Source organism: Anas platyrhynchos, chromosome 4, assembly GCF_047663525.1.
Source record: "Anas platyrhynchos isolate ZD024472 breed Pekin duck chromosome 4, IASCAAS_PekinDuck_T2T, whole genome shotgun sequence".
Classification (NCBI taxonomy): Eukaryota; Metazoa; Chordata; class Aves; order Anseriformes; family Anatidae; genus Anas; species Anas platyrhynchos.
The window spans coordinates 23,390,021-23,412,033 of NC_092590.1; the positions used below are offsets into that span (position 1 = coordinate 23,390,021).

Genomic DNA, 22,013 nt, shown 5'->3' on the forward strand with positions numbered 1-22,013 from the left:
CTTAAGTTGCCCTGTGTAGAGTCAGGAGTTGGACTTGGAGATCTTTGTGGGTCCCTTTCAATATTCAGTTTTTAAGTGATTCTCTTTAATTCCTTCCTTATAGATTTTTCCTGTGCTTCATTGTTGTGAATTACAATCCAAAATATTAATTTGTTCATATAAAATGCAATTTATTTTGTTCATCAATATAGAGACCACTGTTTGGCTTCCTTGACATCAATCTGCAAACTTTCACTGTTACATCACAAAAGCTTTGTGAAGTATACTACCTAACTTAGAGATGCCTGCAGTTGACCCATCTCCAAGTGCTCCCATAGTGCTGGAGGGCAAACAGAACAGGAGCTCCTCCTCCTTGCAGAGGAACACTCCCCTTAACTGATTTCATAGGGACTGGCTCTACACAGCAGAGGAAGAGCACAGCCCCAAAATCAAAAACTGTTTTTCCCTTTGAAACGAACAGATTTCTTTTTTTTCTTTTTTTAAATATTCCATGTAATCAACATTAATCCAATGATCAACATTACACTGGTTGTAGAAGAACACATCTTAAGACAATAGCAGTTGGGCTCCACAGACTAGAAAGCAAAAACCTAAGTGCAGCCAAAACCACGCTATTTCATAAAGCAAATTTGCTACCTCATATTAGGGAGCACAGTTTAAGGTGACCTATCAGCTAAAAAGAGAGCACATTGAACATTAATGTACCTGAACAACAACAACAGAAGAGCTGGGTTTCTTTTGAAACAAGCAGATCCATTAGTGTGATTATGCTAATAAATATGATGTCAATTAGGTTTTAGACAGAGTCTAATAGAGACTAATTTCTGCTCTCAGTAAAGGCACACTGGCCCAGAGTAAAGAGCAAATTTTACAGCAGATAAGCAATAAGTAGCCAAGCAACAAAATCATTTCACCATCACCTAAGTGCATTTTCCTGTCTCAGAAATGCAAGTGGTTTCAGAATCAAGGGAAAGAAGAGAAAGAAGTTATTTATGCAGCCCACATAGTCCATCCTGGTACACCATCACTTGGCCTGACCAAGCTGAGTCTAATAAAAGGTCTGGGTCACAACAGATGGCCCACAGCTCACCAAATGGAATTGATGTGCTTGTGTCTCTCAGATGCTGCTGCAGCCATTTAGGAAGCATTGTAGCAGCAATTGAAGGGAGTCAGGGAAGAAGAAAAATATCAGTGCTGGTTAGTGGCAACAGATTAGGACCAACACTCTGAAAATGTGTTCAGCAGTCCTCTAAAGCTTTGATGTGCTCAACAGAACCAAGTCAACACAGAAATTCTGCCAGAATAGCATCCCTGCCGCCTGTTTCCACTCACTTGTTCTTTATCCTCTTGCATCAGAAATCACAGGAGAAGCAGCTCACCCATAAAGATAAGGCAAGCATAAACATCATCTTGTACTCGGGCAAGTGGGCTCAAGAAACACGTGGGCGTCCTACGTCACGATGGAAGTTGGAAGAAAATTAGCTGTTGACTTTTGTGAGGGGGAGGGAAAGCTAGCAGGAAAGTGAGCAGGTACTGTTTGTTCTAGGAAACAGTAAAATGAAACACATTTGTGCTAAGTAGGAGTAGGTTTTCTTTGGGTCTTTAAGCAATTCTTCAAACTTCACTGACATGTTTAAAAAGGGTGCAATTGGGAAACACCTCCCTGCCACAGTCCAGGAAAACCTCTAAGTCAGTGGTAAAGTGTGCTGGAGCTCAAACCTTTCTTTCCACATCACAGAATCACAGCAAACTGCTCTGAATGACCAGTGTCACTACGGTTCAGACAACAGACCTCTACAGTCCCCAGACATACTTCATGAAGGAGATATCACACAGTATTGGAAATGCAACATATTATTTTATCTAACTCCACTGAGGCAAGCTGTAAAAAAATGCCTGGTATGCCTTTCAACAATACAGTGACCTCCAGTATGCCACCTACCATCAGCTAAGTGGAATTAAAAAAAAAAAAATTTCTACCACCAAACTGAGAAGTCAACTAACTATATTACAGATTTAATTAATGCTGTGCCTTATCATCTTTACTGTCTCCACTTCACCAAAAGCAAAAGAAAACTAAATTTGAATTTAAAAACAAAAAACACAGTTAATTCCCAGTAATGGGCTGGCAGAAGAAGCATGTTTAGTTTTAAATAAGCTACAGTGAAGCATCAAATACCTCAGTTGTTTCAGGAACTCAACATCGGAGCTGCTGTTAATGAGCTTGATGAACTCCTCATAAGAAGGAGCATATGTGTAGTCTTTCTTCTGATGTTCATTCATCTGTTCTCTGTACTCCAGCTGGCTGAGTAGCGTTTGGTTGATATAATCTGGATCACTCAGCAGTTCCACCACTGGTTTCAGTACTGGAGAGGAAAAATATTTTAAAACAAAATCCTTATGTTGAAGAATAACTGCTGTCCTTTGAGAGAATATTGCAGATAAAAGGCAAGAATAAATACAAAAATTTTTTTTAATCTCAAACCAGTCTTCTGGACTATATAGTACATTTGAGACTGCGCATACCTTTCTTCTTGATAAAACTGTGCTATTACACAAATTGAAGTACATTGACAAAGCTGAGCTCTATTTGGGCAATTTCAAATCTTTTTATTCTTTCTGCTCTGTGTCTCAGACATTATGACATTACAGCCTTTACAAATGAAAATTAAAAGTGAACTGAACTGCATAATATACTCGAGACTTCATAACTTCTGAATTTGACTTCAATTACATAAAAAATTATTTGTGTATTTATAATATGATTAAAGGGTATCTGATAAGAAAGCAAAATAGAAAATCCTCAATAAAAAAATACTGGATAAATCAATGACTAAAAAAAAAATCTGGTATCATGATACAATTATAATCAAATCCTTAAATCTATGGATTCTGTGTGTCTGAATAAAGCAGAACAGGTCAGAATTATTCATATAATCAATAAAAACTGTGCCACTAAAGACAGCAAAAGGGTTCCCCTGTGACAAAAATAAAAGAAAGGAATGAACAAAGTTGGGTTTTATCCCGAAAGATGCTAAACAGCCTGGCATCGAGTCAGTACAATCAGGTAAGTATATGCTTACTTTTAAAAACAAAGTGTCTTACTGGTCAACACAGTAAATTAAGTTTCAGGATTTATAAATATAGTATCAAGACATACAGAAAGATGTCTGTAATTACTAATACTGTACAGGTGCAAATGGTTAATCATCTCTGATCTTTGCTCTACCTTTTGTTGCAAGGATTTCTGCAAGGACTATGCGCAAGCTGACAGACTGGATATCCTTTGAGGGTAGGAGACAATACACCAGAATTTGAGAACATTTTTGCAGGAATCTTACTTCTTCATCAGAGCTCCTCAAGCACGGATGCAGCAAGAAAGGTCTCGGTGGATCTTCCTGCCTAAGAAAAGGAAAATAAAAAATAGAAAAGAGAGAGAGGGAAAGAGAGAGAGAACTTCCATAGTACTTGTGTTATGACTAACCACTATTTCTGAAAACATCCAAAACATGCAAAATCCATCATCAGGTTAAAAAAAAAAAATCAGTAAAGAAACACTTTAATCCATGTGCATTTTTTCAAATTCTGCTTTAAAAAAAAATAAATATTAAGACACATTTCCAAATTAATTTGTCCTGTCAGTGTTTTCACCCACCAAAATAGAAATACAGTATTTTAAAACTGTATCAAATAGAAAAAGCCCAACAGTTGGAGAGAAATAAGAGTTTCTCTGAATTAAAAAAGAAAAATAATTTGTTCCCTCATTGATCTTACAATGAAATCTTGTTTAGTTTCTCAAAAAAAATTGACAGGACGAATTCAAAAAGCAATACTTTCTTGTACAGCATACTAATTATAGACTTGAACAGAGTATTTGGGATCACTTCCAGTTTGAGAAACAGGTCTGGCTGCTAGATAATGAAGGTACGATCTTTCCTTTGTTACTGGCAAAAAGTAAATACTTTTTATTTGATTTATCTGATTTATTTTACGTGTTTGACTTGGATTTCCTAAAACATCAATTTTCAACCTGCTACCTGCAGACTGCATCAAATTGCTCTGTGCAAGATGGCTTGATAGTAACATCCATCCACAGTGTAAGTGAGAAACTAAGTAAGAGGATTAACTAAAAAAAGCAAAACAAAAAAACATCACAGAAAGACTGTGCTATCAGGTTGGCAAACAAAGGAAGAAGTGACTCCCAAAGAGCAAAGACACAGCCAAACAAGTCACCTCAGTAGGTCTGCAAATGGGAACTGAGCACATCATTAACAGTGTCAGTGGAGTGTATACAGTGTGTAAATGGAAAGCAGGAAGCTGCAGGGGATCAGTGGGTGTGTGCAGCCCCACTTTTGGGGCAATACCCTTGCGGGCTGCACACCCACCTGAAAGGGGTAAGAGGCCCTACAGGGATTTTAGGCACTGCTCACTGAGATGGGACTAAACCTGTACCTCCCAATTTTAGCAGTCACCTCTCCACCAAATCATAGATTTCCCATTTGTTTGAACCCGAGCACCTGAGGCACGCAGAGATTACACAGACGTTCAGAGAAAGGATGGGAGAACTTGTCTTAAATTAAGTCCTTTGATCAGCAGCTTGAGGCTGGAATATGCAGCTTTTATACTAATAACCACCGTGGATTTAATAATAATACTAATAAGCAGGGAACAAGCCTGGGAACAGAATCAGTTTTTCTCCATTGTCTTGAGTGCCTCAGAGTCAGGGTCCATCTTGCCAGCCTTCAGTGGAGGCAGATCCTGACCTTTTCAGCTATTAATGCATCAGCTTCAAGAAGGGGCTGGAGATAACTCTCAGCCAGAACCCTGAGCCTGCTGGGGAAGGCATCCATGAGCATGCACTCGCTCACCAACAAGCCAGCTGGATACTGGATACTAAATGGATGGAGGAAAACCAAAATTCCTTGTTGCTTTCACGTTGTACATGGTGAGAGAAGCAGGCTCCTAACTTATGGAAAGTACACCAGGCCTGGAGTCAGTATAGTGTGCTACAGTATTGTAACCTATCATACTGATACATTCCTCTTTCTGCCACTCCAGGGGCAAATACACACACACAGCAGCACATCACGGTAGGTGCGTTTTGGGAAGATGGCACGAAGCCTTCCAGTGCTAACAGCCAGGGGTGGCCAGGCCACGGCTGCAGCACGAAGCATGAGAGCACAGCGTGCTGCTGGCAGGCTCCCCACAGACAGCCCTTCTGATGGCAGCTCTGGAAGAAACAGGGAGCAAACCTTCCCTGATTTTGAGCCAGTACCAACCAGTCCATCTCCTCCCAGCTGCCAGTGGTTTTCTGGACTTCTCAGAGCATGGCGGCCTGGATGCACCACGGGAACTCCTTACTGGAGGTCACTCAGTACCTTTTATTTTACTCAAGAAAGGCTCTAGAAGCAGAGCTGGTGCCCTAGCAGTTCCTTCACGGCCACATGCCTGACATAGTGCAACCCCAGCCTTGTGGCTTAGCAGTACGGTGACCATGCCAGGGGGTACAGGGTGACAGACACAGTCACCTGAGAGGTGCCAGGGCAGTTCCCAAAGCCAGCCAGGACTGGTCTTCAGCAGAAGGCCCTGAGGTATTATGAAGGCTCAGGCCTTTCGTGTCTCACCCCAGCACCTCTTCCCACCATTTGTGATATCTGCTTCCTTCTCACTGCCACAGGTGGCTGTCCCGACTGTTACCCACAGAGCTCCTCAGAGCTGATTGCCCCTGTGTGTGGAAAAATGACCAAGAATTGCGTGGACTCAAAGGAGAAATTTCCAGTTAGACACCACTACATGGCCAGTGGAGAGAGGCAGCACTGCACAGTGTTTTTTTTGGTAGTTGGCAAAGGAGGGAGCAAATATGTTGGCAGAATATCAGTATTATTGTAACAGTTGTAATTCTGCTCCAATAATGGAAGCCATTTGTTTCAAGATGACCAACATCAGTTTTTAAATTCATTTTCAGGAGAACACGAATGCTAAAATGACATTTGGTTTTGATTTCACTGAAGCCTTTTATTGAATCCCAAATCAAATGTTTTATTTTCAAAGGTGGATAATGGAGAGCGCTTCAATTGTTACAAGAAAGACAAATTTCAAAAACAAGGCCCTGGGAGCAGCTTGGATGTGCATACTTTGTTTGCTCTTCCAAGGAGCAGCGTATGAAGATGATGTGTAGTTTTCATCATTACCCAGCACAGGTGGTAGGGCTGATTTAGCTCCAGAAGCTGTTTGTCTTGTTCTGGTAGGATCTTTTCCCTCCAGCAGCTGAATACCTGGCTATCTTCCTCAGTGCATTTCCATTCCTCTCACATCCTCCAGATACATCCTCCAGCCTTCTCTCCACCGCATCAAACACCCCGCCTCACATGCTCTCCCTAAAGGCATCCATTATCCAAAATCAGACATGTCCCAGGCAGACTGGCAGACAGAAAGTCTGAGCCATTTACGTACAGCCACCTCTTACTGGGAAGTGAAGGCTTCACCTTCTGGACAGGCCAGTCCACCCAGAGTTGGCCACTTCGAAACTCTGCCAGAAGCTCAAGCTGAATGCCAGAGAACAGGTTTCGTACACAGAGCATCAGCTGGCTGGCAGCAGACTGACTTTCAGCAACCCATTCCTGGCTAGTAACAGCAATGATGGAGTCAGAACTGAAAGAAAATGGTGACTGCTTTTTTTTTTTTTTTTGGCCTAGAAACACACACAGACTTTCCCTTCTGGACTGCTTTACCTGATTTGTGGGACACCGTGCCCAGTTATTAGATCAAGATTTACTTCAGCATCTCTCTAAACCCATCCACACACAGCACAGATCTCCTGAGGAATGATGGTCTGCTTGGGGCTGCAGGCACCCCGGGGCACCAACTGCACCTGTGCTGTCAGGCATGCGGGAGAAGGGCTTCCTTAGACCCTGCCTCCCTATTGTACACATTTATTCCCAGTCCACAAGCAATACATACAGCTTGTCTGAGCTGGACCTATGCCAGCACTCTTCTGGTACAGCCAACAGAACAAAACCAGAAAATTGAACAGAATAAACAAGCAGAACAGCAAATATTTGGTTCTTGTCCTTCTAATTTGTTTAATGCATTCCCGCCTAAGGGAATATGGGGGGGAAGGGGAGTTGCACACACTGCGGCTGTAAGAATAGTTCCCTTTTTTTCTGCAGTTATCTCCGTCACCTAACAGGACTTAAATCTCTGGAAGAGGGGCTCTTTCAGTCATTTTCCTAGCCAAACTGTAATTAAAATATCATCTAAAAAGCAAAAGGGGATGAACAGAATCCCATCAGATTTTTAAAGGATGACAGCCAAAGGGACTGGGTGCCCAACACAAGGACATGGACCTGCTGGAGTGGGTCCAAAAGAGGGGCACGAGGATGATCAGGGGTTGGAGCACCTCACCTAAGGGAGTTCAGCCTGGGGAAGAGAAGGCTCCGGGGACACATTATGGTGGCCTAAAGAAGGCTACAGGAATGATGGGGAGGGACTCTTGGCCAGGGGGTGTAGTGACAAGACAAGGAGGAATGGCTTTAAACTGAAAGAGGGGAGACTTAGATTAGATTTCAGGAGGAAATTCTTCACTCCAAGGGCAGTGAGGCCCTGGCACAGGCTGCCCAGAGAAGCTGTGGGTGCCCCATCCCTGGAGGTGCTCAAGGCCAGGCTGGATGGGAGGTGTCCCTGCCCATGGCAGGAGGCTGGGACTGGGTGATCTCAAACATCCCTTCCATCCCAAACCACGCTGTGATTTTTGATAAAAGAATAGAGAAACAGTCTTCACAGAACTCAATTCTGAACAAGCCTTGCATATCAGTGGCAAACAGTTGCAGCAATAGATCTTTATGTTGCTGTTGGGGCAAAAGAAACGAAGGGGAGTGGAAGACAAAGCGTGATGGAAAGTTTGGGGGGGATGGCAAAACAGCTACAAAATAAACTAAAACACCAGTGGTAAAACAGACAGTCAGGCTTAGATGCTCCTTTTTATTTATACAAGTATTATAATTCTATTTGCTTCCATATATACTTCGTTCAGCTTGTAGGGAAAACATGCTGTGCTTGTAGGGAAAACAAAGGGTCTGCCCAGCAAGCAGCATCCCTCAGCACTTGGGCTCCCCCCCTCACACCCACCTACAAGTACCAGGGCGGCGAGCAACCATGGAAGCGAGTAGTAGTGGCACGGCTGCTGTCTGTCCCAGAGCAGCAGCTGGGACACCCTGACCACACGCTCTTAATGCTTGGCATAAAATCTGCATCTTCAGCTCTATCATTACCAAAAGCACAGGAAGGTAGCGTTCGTTTCTGCAGTAACCGACAGGAACAGCAGAAGCTAACACAAAGCAGTGCCCTACATCTCTCCAGCGCCAATGAAGTTATCAAGTGCTATTAAATAACTCAAGCAGAAATATAGGTATTATTTCTCATCCTGTCCAGTTTTGAACATGCATTATTAGGGCTGCGTGCTTGGACTTTCCAAACAAGGAGATTCTTGGCAATTGCAGAAAACCCGCAACCAAAAACTAGCACAGCTATTTACGGAGAGAGCTTTGAAAGCCCAGCCAATTATCCACAAATTCCGAGCACAACTGCGGGCAGTGAACTAATACAAATGAGGCACTGGAGCAAACAGTTTCAGAAGCAGCATGATACCAGGTTTGTAAACCAGGCCTATTTCATCTGCTTTAGGCAATAGAAAAAGAAAGCCAAGTGGCAACTGCACTCGTGTCCTCCTGAACGATCGAGACTGAAGTCATGGGGATGTATTTCGGAGCACTGAGATGCAGGGGACTTCAGTGATTTTAAACCAGACAGAACTCAGGCTTTGCACAGCACGCTTACAGATCACCCCTCTTCACTCCCCAGTGAGCTACAAAGCCAATGTTAACCTCACAAATATATATATAAAACACTACCTAAGGCTATTTCACAGCTTCAGAAAGCAAATGTATTTCCTTCAGCTGCCCCCAAACCAGTGGAAGATCAGGAAACCACTTGTGAATACAGGGCCATAGGCAGGGCCTGCCAAAATGAACTCCTTTGTATGGGGTCTGTCCCATGCAGAGTACTCCTTTGGTCCCAAACTGGCACTGGGAGCAACTCTCCCCTGCTCTGCGATTGCTTCATGCAGTTACCAAACGTGTTCCCATCTGAATGCCCTCAGCACCAAGACCTTGCCCTGTGCTATTGCAAACCCCTAAGTTTATCCAGCACTTCAAAAAAGGAAGCAGAAAGGCAGGTACTCCTGAAGACGAGCAGCTACCACATGACCAATGTTACAGAAATATGCCCTAAGTTCCTTTCCATGCTTGCAATTTTATCAACAAAGGGATCTCATGGAAATTTCTCTCCAAAAAAAATCTAGGGTCTACTCTAGATACCTATGTTTTTAGTCAGAACCATCTGGTAGCTGAGCGATAAAAACAGATCACAGTTGGAGCATTCAGAGACCTCTGGGATTTGTGGTTGGGTCACAAGCTCATGATGCAAAGCAGCATCTTTATTTTTACATAGTCACAACATGACTGCATGGAAGAGCTTAAAAATGATTCGTCAAAGAGATTTAAAAAATTAAAAACCAACCCCGAAGGCAGCATGGCATTTACAATGCCCATGCAACTCATGGACTCAGTAGATTTGAAGTTGGCAGTACTACTGCTTCATGGACAAGAAACTCCTCAAGAAGTCCACTGGATTCAAAGACGGGCATGACCAAGAACTTACTGACAAGCAAGATAAATCTGTCTGCTTTGGAAACAGGAAGCAAGCAATCAAGCAAATAAATAAATAGCATCCAGGACAAAAAGTCCCTAAAACATTAGCAACAAATCTACAGTAAGTTATGTAAGGGTCCCTTCTCATAAAATATATATATATATATTAAGAAAATCACAAAATGTTCCCTTTGGCCTTGCTATTGCTTTAATTGGGCTTTCAAGAGAGAGCCTTACTGTTACATTTAAGTCTCAATCAGTGCAATTGTGAGCTGAAGTGTATGTGCAACTGGCTCTGACTCTCATCAGTACATCAACACTCACCACTCACGTTCATAAAAGGATTCAGAGAACTACCAGAAGCACACGTAGCCTGCACCTCTCCACCTGTGTCACCCTCAGATCTCTAACCTTCTTGACACCGCAGCACAATTACAGTTGCTTGATCTGCTTGAACTTCCTCAGAAATAAGAGAAATTGATTCAAACCTTCATGAGCCAGTAGCATTAACACACCTGAAAAAACTACCAGTTAAAAAAAAAAAAACAACCCTCCAAAACCAAACCACACCAAACCCAAAAAGCACAGCAAAAATCCATCAAAGCCAAACTGCTAATTTCCACAGCTGTTTTTATCAAAATCAGTAAGTTGTATAAAACCCTTCTTCTAGCATTTACTGACTCCATAATTATAGCACTCGTATGTGTCACAGCTACCTTCCTCCACAGAAGAGCACCTGACATGTAATGTTGGTGACAGGCCCAGAGATCACACAGAAGTCTTGCAAACCGTGGTCTGACCATACCAGCAGCAGAAGGTCGTCATGCTTGTTGTGGTGCCTTGGTGATACTCAGCTGTAAACAGGAAATCTGAACTTCTCACACTGGATCTTGAAGGCAATGGCGAGCTTTAAACCTGGAGCTACCCAGGAGCTAACTAGAACAGTGTGCCCAGAGCCCGGCTTTTTCTGTTTTGTTCTCAGCACCTCAAAAAATTGCTGCTCTCACTGCAACCTGCCTCTACGCGTTCATAGTCATCCTCTTGATACTCATTTTCAGAGGCTGTGATAAGCAGTTCTTGGTATTCCTACTTTGTGGGTGGAAAATGGAATTATAAAAGAGAAACTAGGACTGGGGGAGGTGTTTAGTAGCTTGGATGCACCATGACAATTTAGATGCACGTACAGGATTAATCAAGTTATACCTCCAGTGCTTGAATTGCCTTTGCACCCACCTGCTCTTGATTTTTGTTGTGGCAGCACCATTTTTCCCTCTTACTAAATACCAACTCATACTGTATGTAGTCAATGCAACAAGCACAAGGATACAACAATTTATATCCTATATGTGCCAAGGCGTTTACGTGGCCCAATAAAGTTACATTACCAACAGGGTGAGGAGAAGAGACAGAGCAGATGACAGGAATACTGGCAAGATGGGCACAAAGTGAACTTAAAACCTCAAAATTACTTGTCAATACTGACCACTCAAACAGCAATTTTCCCTCTCACCCTTCCCAAGAGCTCAGAGCCCTCCGATATGGTTCTGAACGTGCAGCAGAAGTCGGCTGCAGCTCCCAAGGAATCCCCTTTGCCAAGTCACGACTTCGGCTGTGACTCCAGGCACGAGCACAAACACACTGCTGAGCACCCCTCAGATGACACGGCGCAGCCAGCTTGCCAGGAGCAGCCTGCCACACCACACACCTGGATCTGCAGAAATCCTCTGCCTTTGGGATCAAGGTGCCCCAGCCGTAGGTTAAAGACAAACAAACAACACTCCCAGCCAAGTGACGTAGGAAAATCAGTGTCACTGTGCCCGCCTCCCACCGAGCTCTGCTCAAAAAGCACTGCTTGTCAGTGGGTTCAACAACAGGCCAGCGTGAACAGCTCCTGCATTTCATTTGCCTACAAATCTAGAGCAGGCAGATCTCATTTGGCTACGCTGCAGTTTAGAGACCACCAGCCCAGGGTGTTATTTAGCAAACGTTAAGAGCCCTGTAGCAGTATCTGAGGGGGGTAATTCTTAGCCCACAGCAGGTGTGAGGGAACTTCCCCTTCCTTCCACGTGGACAGATTCACAGCCACTATTTGTTGGTTGTTTTCTTTGCTAGGTCCCTAAGGTACTGAATGTGTGGCTCACCAAGAGGACCTGCTGCCTCTTGCTCTCGACAAACATTTCAAGTTACCAGAGCAAGAACACGTTGCCAGGATCAGGTAATTCTAGCCCCACGGAAAGGATACTGGCACCACAGTCAATGCTGCACCACCTACCAGTGTAGAAACCTGCAGCATTACACGCCACCCTATGCAGCTCACAGTCCAGCACTAAATACTCACATATATTCAATTTACACTTTACATGAAGTAGCCAAGGAAATAAACTTGCACAAGACATTAAGGAGCAGAGGGCCAAAAGCTGCTATAAAGCAAGAATCACCGAATACAACCCTCTCTGCAACGACAGGACCATATCCTGCTGGACGGACTGGGCTAATCCTGTTATAACCTCACTCCTGATTAAGCACAACGAAGAACTATCCATTTCCCCCAGCAAACCCAAAGCTGATTTTTTCTTTTCCTATCTCAAGTCAGAATTTTCATTTCTACACTGAGCTAATGTCAGGAAGCAAATGGTTTCCTATCTAAAAAATGTTGAATTGCCACTAATTTTGTAACTGAATACTGACAGGATCCTTTGCAGCCCCAACTGGACCTCACGATAATCCCCAACAATGTACGCAGGATGAAAAAGCTGAAGCTATCTTGTCTTCTGTTTTCACGGTTCTGTGTCATCCCAGGCAGTCTTGCCCACAGCCAGAGGAGCATCTCTGCCCTTATTTCACTTTGTGTCTAGCAGGAAAGAGTTTCCTTTAAACAAAGCGAAGGGACAGAATGAAAGAAAAGGGAAACAGACCTAACGCTGCCAGGCTTCCCCCTCCTGATCCCCTGCCTCCCACCAGCCAGCATGGAGCAGCCTCTTCTCCTCATGCTTTCCTCTCCCTCATTCAAGCACACATTTTTCCTTATCTGTTAGCCTCTGCTGGCCATTTACTTTGAGCTATTTGTTATCAAATGGAGCCTTGCAATGGCTGAGATAAGGCAGAGGGAAAGCAGGAGCAAGGTGAGGACAGCAGCCTCTTATTCTGAAGGGTTGCAGCCTATTCCTTCCCAGCAGACATCCTGATCTGCCAGATATCACAGGCCTCAGTCAGTCAGAGAAAGAAGAGAAGGGATTTCTACGGCCGAAGTGAACCAAGTGACAAAACAGGCGAGCTTCGCAATGAAGAAACCGACACCTCTGTCCTCCTGGGGACAGACGGTTTCTTTCCCTTACTTTATTGTGGTCGTCTGTTGTCATATAGGTGGAAAACAAAGTGCTTTAGGCAGCACCCTCTCCAGGGCTGGAACAGGTATTTAAAACTCTGCAAGCCACCCGAGAACAGGCAAAATGCCCTTTGCTGCCACGCTGCATTATAAACCTGGCAGAGGAAAAAAGACACAGTGTTCTGTCAGGCACTACAACAGGACAGATAGCCGGCTCTAATTACGGTCTCTGTGCCACTATATTCATCATCCCAAACTAACCAGATTCATTATTACAGACACTGAGAGGGAAACAGGAATTCCAATTTACATCTGCTGCTGGTTTTAAAACGCTGACAGAAATGAGAAGATAAGCGAGGCTAATGACATCTCTCACGCTCCCTACCTCAGAAAGGAGAATTTTCTGTTTGAGCTGTCATAATAATATAAGCACAGGTTTTCAAAGAGACTCTAGCTTGCAGTTTCCAAGCCTAAAGCGACACACTTGGTAGTTCTCAGCCTATGATTTAGGCTGCCAGCAGGTTCTAGCACAGCAAACAATTTAGTACCAAACTCAAATTATTCTGAGTACCACATTCCCTTGAAGGCAAAACAGAAAACTGTATCAGAGCCTCAGGCACGCTTTCAGGTTTATGAAACACACGCTCAGATCACCTGGAAGTACCAATTCAATCTGTACCAGGTGCAAGCACATGGCCACATTTCTGCTGACTTCACCACAGGCCATGGGGCAGCATTTCAGCTGGACAACTCCTATAAAGCTTCTTGAGCTTTTTGAACAAGCTTGGATGAGCAGCACAAGGATGCGCTAGCATTTCAGACTTCGCATCATGCAGCTGGTAGGACTGCTGGTCTGCTGTTAGGCACCTTAAAACCAGATTTTCCTCCCTGTGAATTCTCAACCTTGCACAACGAGAAAAACAATGAGCCCAGTTTCAACCTAGACAAAATCTGAAGTTATGGCTGTGGGGCATTTTTTTGACCCATTATCATACTATTTAATTCTCATTACCATGTTAACGCAGTCTGACTTATCCAGCAATGACTAAGGTGCATTTACCCTTCCAAAGAGAAAAAGTTAATTGGAAAATACCCAGGAGACTTTCTTTATTTTAGCTCTACGCAGTCGAAATAACAATCCAGCTAGATCTAGTGGAGGTGATCATTATTCTCAGCAGACAAAGAATCTCATCAAGAATGAGCATTAACAGTATCTAGTAATTCTGCAATTGTGCATTCTGTGTCCCCAGCTCCAAACAGGTGAGCAGTCACACTTCAACCCAACAAACAAACCAACCGTCCTCATCCTTTAAATTTTCTAATCATACCTTTCCCCCCTCAAAGCAAGTATTTTACCATGACAAAGGTCAAGTGCAAGCACCATGCTTAAAATCAGAGAGCACCATCAAGAGCTTTACCGGACCACAAGATTTTTACCATATACTAGATCTAAAACAAAACAGTATCTGGAATTCAGGTAATGCATTGTTATTGGGACAATAATGTGATGACACAATGTTACTGTAATGTGCCTACATACATTCTACATTCTTTTCTTGAAGGCAACCATTCTTTAGTTTCCATTGCTTTCTTTCCTGCAGATTAGACTACACAAAGCTGGCAGCTACCACAAATACATTGACCCTGTCTTCTGCTCCAGAACAGAAGGACGTGCAAATGGCACCGCAGAGAGACTGGTCACTGACCAAAACCAGTTGATCTTTTTTCTCCGGAGTGTTAAAAATATGTGAATCTAACTGTATGCAAAACAATGTCATGGTATAAAATGCACAGTATAAAACCAAACAACCAGAGCACATTTCTGTTGGAATAACTGCAGGTAAGTACAGATATAAGCTCAAATTCCATGCACAATTCCATGAGCCACTCATTTGGATCAGTGAACTGCGTAGGCATGAGAGCTCCCACACGCAATTACAATTTGGGTGCGACAGTTTTTAGAAGACAGCTGACCTTTTTAAGTGGGCAAAGAGGAAATTCACAGAATTAACAAGGTAACCTAAAAAGAGAAAGAAAATCCAGCCAACAATTTTTCACTAGGAAAAAATCTAGTTACTGCAGGACAGACCGCTTACAGAAATCATGAAGCTTTCCCTCCTGGGGCTAGCAGAAACAGAAAACTGAATGGAATTAACCCTTCTGCTATTTTGGGAAAGGTGCAAATAACTACATTCTCGTTTGTTGCCTGCTCTGACAGTGCCTCTCCTTTTCCTTGCAGGTTCGCACTACTTGCAGGAGCTGCTCAGACAGCCCGCCTCCTACTGCGAGCAAAGAATTCAAAGACGAAATGGAAATAGCAGTGAATCTCAACCATTAAAAAAGAAGGACAAACATTTCCTTCCACAGGTCTTATAGGTGCCTTGAATCCTGCTAGCTCTCTAAAACTGTTAATAAACATGAACTGTTTTATCAGTTGCCTACAGAAATGTTACATTCTTCATTGCTTAGATATCACACATCTAAAAGCAAAGAGACGAGCAGAAAATTCCAATGAAACGCAGCTCTGGTTTTACCTGGCATTGGCTCCTTTAAGGTCACGGAAGTGTGTGAGTAAAGCTTTCACTACATCATTGCAGACGACTTTAACTACATCAATGTGACTCAGCCTCTGTCGCAGCTGCTTGGCAATCTCCCAGAAGTCTTCAGATAGCAGCTGGTACAGCTGCCCTTCATCTCTGCTGAGTGGCCCATACCAGGACAGGATGTAATCTCTGTAGCTGTAGTCAAACACTGAAAGGAGAAACAAAACAATCAGTAGCAAGGACTGCAAAAGGGGAAGGCAGACCAGGATAGAAACTGAGCCCTCCACCCATCTCCTCAGTAATAAGATGGGTCTTAAGTTTCATATATTTTACTTTAGGCTTTAAATTCTCCCCAGTGCCAGGTTGGCAAAGCTGCAGAAATCAGCACCTCCCAGGTTACTGGAGGTCACTTTGCAAAGCAAAGCCTGTAAGTGGATTTGCTCGGTCAGCCAGGTTACAAGCAACACACTAACCCCAAACCAGTCTCTGTGTCTCAGTAGCGGATTTGGTTATAGGAACTATCACATAATCTGGCTGTATCAAGGCTGCTGCAGATCGAAACCAACCTTCTTCAGCCACAAACTCAGTCTCCACTCCAAAATCACTGTTAAGAGAGGAGGTGGTAAGATTTTGCATCTCAATTGACATACCTAACGCTACAGAAATACATTGTAGGATTGATAGAGCTAGAGATGGAAGAGAAGTAGATTAGAAAGACAACATGAATTTCAAAGGTGATATTCCAAACTGTAGCTACAAGCAACAGGATCGCTGTAATGGTGCGTTCCATGACAACACCTTCTTCTACTAGTTTTTCTTTCTGACAACACTTGTGTGTCTCCAGTTTTACTGAGGCATTACTAGCACTAGCAGATGTTCCTGGAGTGCTGGGAGGGAGCAGGAAGCCTTCAGGAAGCACGCACAAGCCACATTTAGCATTGCCAGCAAGGTGGGAATGAAGCTGGGGAGGAGGGGGCGGTGAATGGGATGCAAATCAGCTTGGAATTAACAGAGGGGTAACTGAACAGGAAGGGAGGAGGAAAAAAAAAACAAAAAAAAGTTGCATGCCTGATAATCTGAGCAGGTGGTTCTTGACCAGGCACTCTGAAATCAGAGTTTTTTGTTTTGTTTTGTTTTAATGTCAAAAGTACACCTAGTTTGTCACTGTAAGCCTATGGTTTAAAATAACCATGTGATTCCACTATTTTTTAGCTTTCACTTTGATGGAAATTATTTTTTTGGCAGCCTAGTAAACTATAAAAAGCTCCCTGGCACTATGACAATGAATTAGTAACATAGTAATAGCATAACAACTTATGCTGAATACTTCTGCCTCCCTGAAATACTAGGAGGCTTCATCCTACACCACTTCATCAAAAACATTTCTAAAGAAAAGATTAAATTTTCTGAAGCATTTGACTAGAAACCCTTATCAATCAATTCTGCAGGTTGTTTAAGAAACTGACTCACTTCACTGAGAAGGAATACGTTCAGTCATTTACTAAGTCATTTCAAGGCTTTCGAATGAATTATTCAGAAAAAACATTTCACCAAATAAATATATAAATAAGTAAATAGCAGTTCTGAAGTTTTCTTTTTCATAGATGTGAGAAAAAAATACAGTCATATTGCAAGATGGTAATTTCAAACTTTAAAACAGACCCAACTTCTTTACTTTTCTAGAACAGAAGTTATATTTCATTGAAACCTGCCACCAACAAATATCATGAAGTGATAATGATAGTTATAAAAGACAGTGGTCTTTTGCTGATCTGATAAGCTTTTGATAAACTGAGGAATAACCACTCAACACACCTAAGAGCAATTAGGAACAGTATTTTGAAAACTGAGGGTTATTGCTTGTCATGGGACACTTGAGATAACACACATTTTAAGCATCTATTTTTCCTACAGCTGTCCCCCTGTCCTTCTGCAACCACCTTTTTCTGACGGCTTTGCCTCTGTTGCAGCATCTGACGAGCGATGGAAAGCTGTCACAGCACAGATTCTCTTCTCGCCTATCCTGAAAAAGACCTGTGTTTCTTCAAGGTAATCAAAAGACACTGCCTTTCGGTACTTGTGATTACCACCCCAGGCTGACAGTGACTTCGTTTTTCAGATTCTCTTGCAGACACCCTTGCAGTCACTTTACTCTAAAGCAGCACACTTCTTCAGCACCCATTGCCTAAGGCAACAAGTCATGGTATAGAGGAGTGGTGGCTCCTTACCTGTATTGGGCAGACCTCTACAAAACAAGAGAAAACTTGTATCTCTATCCCTCAGGTGATATTCTCTTTCAGAACACACACCTATTCCACCTGAGCCTTAGTTTATAACTGTACTTTCAGGCAGCTCCTCTCCCAAATGAACTCTGTTGCTCATTCTCTCCATAATCACCATTACATACAACTTTAAGTCTCTCTGCTCTGGGAAAGCAGATCAAAATATGCAACACTGCTAATTAGTAAGGAATTACGAGAGCCCAACTCTTGCCAATTTGCTTCAGGTATTTCAACAGGGAGCATAAGAAGAGCTATCACAATGGGAAGACTCCTGCTCAGGCAAAGCAAGGTGATGTTCATGCACCTAAAGAGCCATACCATTAAAGACCCGTGAAAGCTAGTACTGGTATTAAGCTAAAAACAAAACATCACCAATTATTACCAAAGAATAAGCCATGCAAGTATGAAATACTTCACTTGGGTTTCTGTCAGTTCCACAATTTGAACACTTTAAATGGATTTCCCCATTCTAAAACCAATTTTCTGCACCCTACCTTTGATAACTCTCTTCCTCTACACCTTTTCTATGGTTTGCTTGCCATCTGTGAGCTTTGTTGCCCTTCCTGAATCACTAAAATTGAAGTGTCTTGTTTTCTATAAAACCTAGGGGTACTTTAAAGCCTACAATATTTGTCCAAACGAGCACTGAGACAACCCTTAGGATTTTGTTTCTTTATTTTAAACCAGATACCAACAAGGCAAAGTATGAAAACAACCAGCCACTGACACCAACTGCACCCTGTCCTGGAATAAGACCCTGCCTCATCCACGTGTGTCAGCCTGGCCATGATGTGCTGTGGCTGCCTCAGGCGCCTGCCTAGCGATGCAAGCTGGTGTCTCTTTCAGCTCTGCAGAAATACAGAAAACAAATCCAAGAGCACAGCTTGCTTTCTTCAGAGGAAAAACCTGCCCATCAGCCTGTTGTCACTGTTCCTACGTCACGCACCGAAGCTTGGAAAACAACTGGTCAGAAGACAAGAAAGGACTGACAAGAAGAGAAGAACACACTTTAGGGCAGCCTCTTACCCCAGCTAACTCAGCTGCTACAGACAAATTTCTTCAGATGTGGTGACAGCAATGAGTCTGGTGCAAAACTGTAGGAACTTCCACAGAATTTTCTAAATTACTTATTAGATCTGAGTCCCCAGTTTTTATAATTGATTAAAAAACAATCCTGCATCAGTGTGAACATGGGCCTCCTCCATGACTCTTTTTAGGCTGCCAGGAGTGCTGGGACATGCAGCCAGAAGCTTTACGTCGGGGGGTTAGTGAGGACACCCTTCCAGATTCTTCTTCTCTAACCCCACAGAGGTGTGAACTGCTAACCCTTCTTCTGCATACATTTAGCATCCACAGGAAGCAGGGAACCAGACTAGCTTCAAATCTGCAACATGCAGAGCTCATACCAGGCAGCTCTTACACAGCTGAGATTCACTACCCAGCTTTATGGGAGACGAAAAAAAAAAAAAAATCATGCCAGATTTAAGACACACGATGTGGTTATCAGAAACTAGACCTGAAGAAAAATACATTAAATAAAAGTTTAGCAGAAGATGACAGACAATATGCGCTCATAACTACCTGGCAAAGAGCTGTTCTATAAAACTTGTTACAGCTACTACTTTTGTCCACTGCCCAAATCCAGTTCAGTCAAAAAAAAGCCTCATCTTCACCCTCAAATGACAAGCTAAAATATTACAGCCACTCTGCTGAAATCCCTAGAAAAATCACTAATAGATAATCTGAATATGTGTAACTCCATTTCCAAGATAGTGATTTTTAAATCCAAAGGCATAAAAGCTATTATTCACCTGATGTATTTTAGACTTTATTACGTTTTAGCTATACAACACAAATCAAGATGATGAAGTTTCATACTTAACATTATCTTGATTCATTGAAGTTTCCCATGCTCACCAAGCCTTTATTTAGACCTGGCCGCTAGAGGCTGGTGAAAAACGGTGTGAACATGCCCCAGTCACTGGCAATAACAACATTACCATCTGAGTTCTGTTGGTCAAGTTTGTGCTTGGAAAAATATTGGTGTTTCTGGAAGTTCAGTCACGTTTTATAATATTATTCAGCCTCGATAAAACTCACGTGTTGTTTGTTGTTTGTTTTTTTTTTTCTTTTTTTTTTTTATAGCCTAGATGTTATTATTGCTCCTATGCAAAAAAGACCATGCCTGTACAGTTTCCCATTTCATATTGTTGGTGTTATTTTTATCAACTTTGTCTTGACATTTGCTTAATACTTACTACAAATGTGTAGCAAAAAAAAAAAAAAAAAAAGGAAATTTCCAAATATACAAAGAATAGAGAAAAAACGTGTTATAAATATCCAGGAGACACGTTAAAAAAAGTATCAGACTAATTTCTGTTCAAATTATTTTGCCCGTGTACTCTCTGCCAAGAGAGTTCTTAGATCCAAGTGTTTGAATCCCAGTAGCAGAGAGAACATGAATTCAAATTAGGCCTTGCTCAGATTTTGGACCCAAACAACTGATTTTTGAGAGCTGTGGAAAAAAACACAGCTTTTCAACTAGCGCCACAGAAGGTATTGCATTTTTTTTTCCTTAAATGTCAATGTGTGGGTCTTAAACTGGAATGCTTTCCCTTTTATAAACAGAAACCTTACTCTGATATTCTTCTAAAGGGTCAACAAGAACACAGATGGGCAAGTTCTGATCCACGGATATAAATTTATGAAATTTCCAAAATATTTTTAAGAAGGCAGCCTCAACACAGGGGTTAAGGAAGCTAAGCAGCTATAGAGTAAGAGACGGTTCCCTGGCACAGAAATATTTTCAGGGAAATGAAACAAAGGGAATGAATAAATAAGTAGTTTTCATAGTAGAAGAATTTCAGAAGTGGAGTTCTGCTGGAATTTGTTCCATGATCCATACCGTTTTACTTACTCATAAATGATCCAGAAAAGCAGATAAATAATATGAAGACCGATTTTCCAGATACTATGAAGATAATTAAGATGAATATTGGCTGTGAAGAACATTAAAAGACCACAGAATATCAAACAATTAAAATGGAAGATAAAATTTAGTTCCTGGGAGACCGACTACACTCATGGCATAGAAACTTGCTGATGGCTATGGCCCTCAGCCTCGACAGCATTCTGAAAAAAAGGACTGACCATTTTAAAACTGAATGTTTGTTTTCCTTGTTAAATGCAGCAGAAAGAAAATCTCTGTATAGCATTACACTTGTTCCAATTTTGCGTGCTTAGATTTCATGAAACATCACATGGTAACAGGGATAGTAGACAGCTTTCCCTCACCTTTTATCTGCAGCTTTTGCAAGGATGCTACAATTAAGAGCAAAGAAGTACTCTGAAGCACTGTCCTTTAACACTACTTGCTTGTCTATAGGAAATAAGAGAGAAGTTGAGAACTGAGCTGTAAACAGATGTAAACAAAAAGTTCCTTTTTGGTGGAGTAAGTGATTGACATCGTTGAATGACAATTCCAGACTCTGTTATGCTGGCTTCAGCAGGAGAAGCAATTCAAGATGAAGGCAACTACTGTCTGCTGGTTAGTATCACCAGAAAAGTATCCAAGCACTACATAAAATTTAATAAAATAACACCAATGACTGAAACGGAAACAATAACAACTCCTTCAATTAAAACTAAGGATAACCAACGATGTCTCTCCTTCCAACTAACTTAACAGCCCATGAAAACAAAAAATGCAATATAGCACAAGACAGCTTGTCAAGAGAGAGGCATCACAGAACCTTAGAGAACTGTGCAATAATATGGTGTGACTCCAACCAGAGAGAAAAGTGCATGCAGATTGGCTGTAACATCAGCAAAAATGTGACAGGAGAGCAGAAGTCAACAGGTAACTCTGGAGGGATGCGAGACAGTTAACAAGTAACAGCAAACTGACTGTTTAAAACAGCTGAAGTCAGAATTAATCAAAAGGCTGTCTCTTCGGAAATGGCAACAGCAAGTCTGAAATTAAGTGATACTGGCTCCTCTGAAAACATTATCCTTGCATCTCTGAGGTAATGTAAATAAAACTAAAATCCGATTTAAAAATACATTGCAAAACCCCATTCACTCTGACAACATCTGAAAACCTCATGTGGTGGTAGGAATCTGAACTGTTCCAAGATTGAAAATACAGAACTGAAAA

The 22,013-nt window shown here is 42.1% G+C and overlaps 1 protein-coding gene across 4 annotated transcripts in view; it reads right to left on the reverse strand.

Moving 5' to 3' along the window:
• SNX25 (sorting nexin 25) overlaps nt 1-22,013 on the reverse strand; it is an 82,178-nt gene that overhangs the window by 45,109 nt on the left and 15,056 nt on the right. For all 4 annotated transcript variants that reach the window (XM_072037226.1, XM_072037227.1, XM_027456272.3 and 1 more), the window contains exons 3-5: nt 15,567-15,783; nt 3,230-3,402; nt 2,180-2,366 (exon numbers count right to left, since the gene is read on the reverse strand). In XM_072037226.1, the coding sequence (XP_071893327.1) occupies nt 2,180-2,366; nt 3,230-3,402; nt 15,567-15,783 (577 nt within the window). The remainder of the gene's footprint in view (nt 1-2,179; nt 2,367-3,229; nt 3,403-15,566; nt 15,784-22,013) is intronic.